Raw genomic sequence first — 6829 nt, 5'->3', positions numbered from 1 at the left:
AATTGTGGGATATGTGTGCTAAAAAGTTAATAACTTAAAAAATAAAATTTCTCATCATTCCTATTAAAACACGTGATGTATCACTTATGTTCTCGTCACAATTAAAAATTTCTCCAAAGACTTGCACGGTCCAGCAACACAATGGGCAGCCCATACCAGCTGCCCGTTTTCTCCGGCAGCTCGATTGGCCTTTTTCTAGTCTTCGGTTCCATTAAAAATAGCTTTAAAAAATGAAGAGAGAGAATCGATAATTCGGAATATCATATGTGTCTTGTAAGGGTATTTTATCAAATTATTTATTTATTTTTGGTCCCCAAAAAAATATTATTTATTTTTTCACCCAACTTTAAACTGGTCAGCTTGTGGGAGTATTTTCTGAGATTTCTGCAGACATTTCTGGGTTAAAACTGAAGATTTCGCTGTTCCTTTCTGATAAAAACGGACACTTTTCTATTGGGTATTTTGGTTTTTTCCCATTTTCCTCGCGAGCTGGTCGATTTCACTTCAAGGGTTCGTCGAATTTGATCTACTTTCTGCGTGATCTAGCTATTTTCTCAGCTGGGACGTCTTTTTTTTCCTCTAAATTCAGTTGGGTTTTTGTAAAGTTCGGAAATTTCAGAGATTTTGGTGGGTTTTCATATGGGTTGTGTCGGCGGCGGCTAGAGACGTTTCTGGGTGGTTCTGCGGCGGTGGGAAGGGTGGTGGATTTGGGTGTTTGATGGTATCGGGATTTGATTGTTTTTAGGGTTTGTGAAATGGGTTTGAAAGCTGAGGATGGTAAAGTGGAGGCCTGGGACATTAGCAAATCGAAGGTGAGGAGGAAGAAGAAGCACAAAGCTGATGGGGATGATGATGATGACGTGGAGGAGGAGGGGAGTGGGTGTTGGGTTAGGCTGAGGTTCTTTGGGAGCTGCATTTCTTCAAGATCCAAAGTCGATAGCTCAACCAGTGGGACCAGTGCTACTCACTGTGGTGGTAACTTTCTGCTTTTCTTGGAATCACTTTTTTTAGTAGCTCATATGCTTTCAAGTTTGCTTGTTGAGACTTGAGATTGATTGCTTTTTGGGATTGTTCTGTTGTTTCTGTTTGAGCTTGTGTTGTGTAATCTGAGAGTTCTTACTTTGTCAGTCATAGGATAAGCAAATTTAGCGTGGAGATTCTGTAAGTAGTTGCCCATAAGTTGACTGCATTATACTACTTCGTCAATCCAAAGAGCTTTGCTCCTGGTGGATTTTAAAGCATGGAAATTCCCAGTTTTTTTTTTAAATATACCTGCAGTTACCGTGGTAAAATTTGCGTTTTGGAGGGGGGGGGGGTTTTAGAGTCTAGAGATGAAACCCAGTTGAGCTTTTTTGATTTCTCATTCGAGAATAACCTGATTGGTGGCTGAAAAAGCCTCTTGATCCTGAAAGAAACATTCCACAGAAACATGTGAGCTTGCTTTTGAGAACAAGAGTTATCCCTCTTTGCTGGGCTTCCTATAGCGCGAAAACAATATCTTGATTCCAGACTGTATGACTAAATAAATACGTAAGACACATGTTTGCGAAAACTTGAAGTGCATTCCGCCTTATTGAAGGATGAAGGCTTGGGTATCCTGATACTGTACTATCCTGTAGTTTTCACTCTCTTTTGGTTTGTTGTATGCTTTGTATAAAACTTATCTGCTTCTTCTGAGGATTGTCAACCAACAAATTAGGTCTGTCTTGTGTGGAAGGTTATGAAAACTAATCAGCAACTAGGAAGGCTCAATCTGTGTGAGTTAGGAACAGTGAGGTTGATAATTACGGAATTGGCAAGGAAAAGATTGGGCATGCAGATGAAATTTTGGTAGCAGAGGTGAGTCTGTATCATACTGGGATGGAAAATTATGGCTTTAGCAACATTTTCCTGGGGTTGGAAGAGTGGTTGTTGAGTTAAATATATAGTGATTCTAGATATAAACTGGTTTTTTAAGATACATGGCCCATGTCAGATGGCTGTCGTCACGGCGTCTAATTTAGATGGTCTTCTAAATTCCTATTGAACGCTACTGACTTATATGATAGTTTGAGCAGTTCTATTTGATATTCTATTCTGTGTTGGACAGCTGATACTCTTATCAAACACACAGAATTTGGTATATCTTTTTGTGCATTTCTTCAGCTGTGTGTACTTGTCTTCTAGAATAATCTCTTACATCAAATCCTACGTATGCTTTAAACTTAATTTGCTTAATGGTTACATGTTTTCAACTTAGTGCGATTATGAAATCATGTTTTTATCAGTTGTCAAATGTTTCTTTTTGGTGTGTGCAGAAATTAAATCTATAAATGATACAAGCAGAGACCAACCAACAGCTACTGTAGTCTCTTCATCAACCACTAGTAATACAGAAAGTAATGCATCCACTTCCAAACTTGAAGAGGAACTTAAAGTTGCTTCACGGTTGCGAAAATTCACATTTATTGATCTTAAATTGGCAACAAGAAATTTCAGACCTGAAAGTCTTCTTGGTGAAGGTGGTTTTGGTTGCGTGTTCAAGGGGTGGATAGAAGAAAATGGAACTGCTCCAGTAAAACCTGGCACAGGTCTTACTGTTGCAGTTAAAACTCTTAACCATGATGGACTTCAGGGTCATAAAGAATGGCTGGTTTGGACCTTTCCTTATTTTTTTGTAACTTTAGCACTGCTTAATAGTTTGATGTTCTCTGCCCATTTTGTACAATTATTGATTTTTGTTTGGCTTTCACCGTGGCAGGCTGAAGTAAATTATCTTGGTGACCTTGTCCATCCAAACTTAGTTAAACTTATAGGATACTGCATTGAAGATGATCAAAGGCTGCTAGTGTATGAGTTCATGCCTCGAGGGAGCTTGGAGAACCATCTATTTAGGAGTATGTAACTGCCTTTCTGAAAATCTAATTTTCATTTAATGCACCCAATTAGCCAATTAGGAGTATTATTTTTGGCATTCTTTGACAATATCTACTATGTGCAGGGTCGTTGCCTCTTCCATGGTCTATTCGAATGAAGATTGCATTAGGTGCTGCAAAGGGCCTTGCTTTTCTCCATGAGGAAGCAGAAAGACCTGTGATCTATCGTGACTTTAAAACCTCTAACATTTTATTGGACGCAGTATGTGCTTGAAGCTTTGGAAAACATCACATACTCCCCCTTTATATGATTCATCTTTCTAATAAAGTGCCATTTCAGGATTACAATGCCAAGCTGTCTGACTTTGGACTTGCCAAAGATGGTCCCGAGGGTGATAAAACTCATGTCTCCACCCGTGTGATGGGAACTTATGGTTATGCAGCTCCAGAATATGTAATGACTGGTAAGGAATATATCTCTCAAAGATAATTAGTTAAGATACTGCTATTGAAATACTTAAATGGTCGTCTCTTTGTTTTTTCTTGTAATTGTCCATCCGCCTCACTAGTTTGCTTGGTTTAGTTTCTCAAACTTCATGTCTTGAGCATATAGAAGTTATACTGCCATTATCTGGTAGTGAGTGTTATTTACAGGAGCTAGGTCTCAAGATGGTGGCTGCAATTAGTGCTCATCCTGTTGGACATTATGTTGTCGATGTACGTAAAGATTCTCAATACTTTGTTGAAGTCTAAGTAGATTCACTTGTATTTTGTTGCAGGACATCTTACATCTAAGAGTGATGTCTATAGTTTTGGTGTGGTTTTACTCGAGATGCTGACTGGCAGAAGATCCATGGACAAAAATCGACCCAATGGCGAACATAACCTTGTGGAGTGGGCACGGCCACATCTAGGAGAAAGAAGAAGATTCTACCGGTTGATAGATCCTCGGCTTGAAGGCCACTTTTCAATAAAAGGTGTTCAAAAAGCCGCACAACTAGCTGCTCACTGCCTTAGTCGAGATCCAAAGGCCAGACCCTTAATGAGTGAAGTTGTCGAAGCCTTAAAGCCGCTGCCAGCCCTCAAGGACATGGCAAGCTCGTCATATTATTTCCAGACCATGCAAGGTGACCGTGTCGGGTCCAGCCCAAATACCAGAAACGGCGTCAGACCACAGGGAGGATTGCTGACGAGGAACGGGCATAATCAGCAGAGGAGCCTTTCGATACCAAATGGTACCCATGCTTCTCCATATCACCTTCAACATCCCCAACCATCACCAAAACCTAATGGCAAATCGTAAGATAGGGTTGGCAGCTGTCTGTATCAATTCCCACCTCCTGTCAGCAATCATTTTCTTCTTCTTTTTCCCCGTTTTTCGCTTCTTCGATCCGTATAGATGTAATTTTCGGTTAAAGCATTTGTTCTTGGACAGCTGGAAAAGCAGCAGGGATTCATGTTTGCTTTGATGTTATGTTTAGAATGCAAGGGCAGGTGAAGCTTCTTTGAGCAAAAATGTCTTCTGCCATATTTGGTTGGAAATACCATATTTAATTTGTCATCTTATTAATACAACAGTTTCACTATATGCTAAACAGGAACCATCTGACCACAACATGTTATCTATTTTCCATGAACAGAGGAACATATATTGATATATATATATATATATATATATATGTATGTATGTATGTATATACCGCCATGAGGAATGGGAACACTGGGAGGAGAAAACCACAATGCTCTCAATTTCTTAGCTGGGAATCTTAACTCCTCCCGCGGCGTGTACCCAAAATCCAGGAAAATTTTGGCCATGGAATCAATCCCATAACCATTCACCTATTTATTGTTCCAAATTTGAAACAAACTCCAATACACAATGCTAACGAGATCAATTAAAAATGAATATGTTAATTAAGTCAGTTAGCTAGGACACTATGCTCGTAGTTTAGATTCTATAGAACATCGATTTTTGTCAACAAAAATGAATGCGTATCATCATATACAAAGTCTGAAGTCTTAACAGAGTTACCCCAAAAGTCCTGAATGCAAAATGATCATAGCAAATTTGTTCATCGGAAGCGGACCCAACAAGCTCCAAGATTGCTTTTGCAGTTGGGTTTCTGCTTAGGTAGACAGCCTCCATGCTTGCCAACACTCCTCTGAAAAAACGATTCAGCTCCCTGCAATACATGATCAAATAATCTAAATAGTAAATATATATTACTGTCTAGCGGTATTCCTTTCCAACAGGCGAAAGGTCAAACTTGGGAAGGAGAATCATGGGATAGTGCGTCGTGTTCTGGAGCTGGGAAGGAAAATCATTCTAAATCCATCAACTCTTATTAAAGTTAACTTTTTTTTTATTTAAGGTTCAACTTTTATGAATGATAAGTACATATTATATTTGTGTTAAGTTCGATACTTAGTAAGTAGGCGATCAATTGTATGGTGGTTGATTCTAAAAATTACAAAGCCTATACGGCACATATGCTGAATAACTAAGAGCTAACTACATCATTTCTTTAGTAGCTCGAATGCTAATGTAGGCGTGCCAATTTACTAATGAGCTCAAGCGAGTGAATATTAAGGTTTGGCCGTCTACCGAATTGATATTATGAACACATATCCTCAAAGAAAATGAGCGTCTTAATCGTAAAGAATGTTTGGGGTGAGTAGCCAATCGTAGGTGTGAGGTTTTCGCGTAGAACGTTGATTTGTGTGTTAAGTTGAAAGTTCTTGTCTTGTTGCACGATCTCTTTTTTATATACTGCACACCTCACAAATCATTCTTCCACCAAAAATTTGTCACCTCCGAATCTCACCTTCTTTGACTTGAATTAAGATTTTGAACCTAAACTCATTGTGCGATTAATTTAAACTTCATCCAAAAACCAATCTTGATTTTTAACAATCCCACTTAAAGTAGAATATTGTATGTATATAAAAATAAAAAATCATCCAAATTCAAACACAAAATAAAGAGATAGACCTTGCAGAAACATCATCTAAGTGAAAAAATATTTGGTCATCTAATACGTGAAACAAACCATGGTTAAGGACATTTTCTCTTTTAAGAGAGAAAGTGAAAAACATCCTAAACATTGAAAGTTTAACTATGATATTATTCTTTTATTGTTGTTTTGTTAGTATTGATTGATGTGAGACGTGATTGGATGAGAAGGCAAAATATGAAACAATAACCTACTATAATTGTCAAAATAAGGACAAATTTTTAAGCGTTTTCATCACTTGTGCCAAGTGGTATTCTCCACTTGTTAGAATATAACACCTAAATTTCGTTAATTAAAAAAATGGAACTTTAACAAAAAGCACCTGGTACTGTTTACTTTAACGAAAAAACACATTTTTACACTAAAAAGTCAATCCTAGTACTATTCACTTTACCCTTTATTTTGTCCTTATCATTAAAACTCAAAGTTTTCAAACCATTTTTATTAGTTTTCCTTTAAAAAGTATATATATATTTAAATGTTAAATTTCCACTAGTGGAAACATCACCTAGCACAGGTGCCTGGTACCCTGAATATTTCTCCAAAATAAGAGACAAAGAGAGCATTATTGGTGGTGGGGCTTTGAATTGAAGCATGATTAAAATGCGAGGTGATATGTGAGGCTTTGGATTTGATCTTGGACAACTGACGAATTGGCCTATTAAATTCGTTATTTAAATGATTCGAAATTAAAACTTTAATCTTATAAGTAAAAAGAAATACTGTAACTTTAATTAGTATTGGTATGAGTAATTTGTCAAATTATAGGATATTTACAAAGTATTTATTGTAATGAGTCGGAAGCTCACTTGTATAGCCTAATACAAGTTATACCTTATGACCTGTTTGGAGTTAACATTTTAAAGTACTTCATGAATAAGCATTCACATGTACTTCTTCATAAAGCGCTTCTATGACTTAGATATACTTTCAATTTTTTCTGCCAACAGCAGCCAAACT

The 6829-nt window shown here is 37.4% G+C and overlaps 1 protein-coding gene across 1 annotated transcript; it reads left to right on the top strand.

The window, feature by feature from the left end:
* The first annotated feature begins 268 nt into the window (after positions 1-268).
* Positions 269-4443, top strand: LOC126595882 (serine/threonine-protein kinase PBL34-like). Its single transcript, XM_050262274.1, has 6 exons — positions 269-975; positions 2298-2632; positions 2741-2876; positions 2981-3117; positions 3196-3319; positions 3635-4443. The coding sequence occupies exons 1-6, from the start codon at positions 756-758 to the stop codon at positions 4156-4158; spliced, it is 1476 nt and encodes a 491-aa protein (XP_050118231.1). The 5' UTR covers positions 269-755; the 3' UTR covers positions 4159-4443.
* Positions 4444-6829: the final 2386 nt, after the last annotated feature.

This window comes from Malus sylvestris, chromosome 13 (genome assembly GCF_916048215.2).
Source record: "Malus sylvestris chromosome 13, drMalSylv7.2, whole genome shotgun sequence".
In the NCBI taxonomy this organism is placed as follows: Eukaryota; Viridiplantae; Streptophyta; class Magnoliopsida; order Rosales; family Rosaceae; genus Malus; species Malus sylvestris.
This window is presented reverse-complemented; position numbering and strand designations above follow the sequence as displayed.

Coding starts and splice junctions, on each gene's coding strand:
- LOC126595882 (XM_050262274.1), top strand. CDS start 756: ATGGGTTTGAAAGCTGAGGATGGTAAAGTGGAGGCCTGGGACATTAGC. Junction 2,877..2,980: donor GGAGAACCATCTATTTAGGA/GTATGTAACTGC, acceptor TACTATGTGCAG/GGTCGTTGCCTCTTCCATGG. Junction 3,118..3,195: donor CTAACATTTTATTGGACGCA/GTATGTGCTTGA, acceptor GTGCCATTTCAG/GATTACAATGCCAAGCTGTC.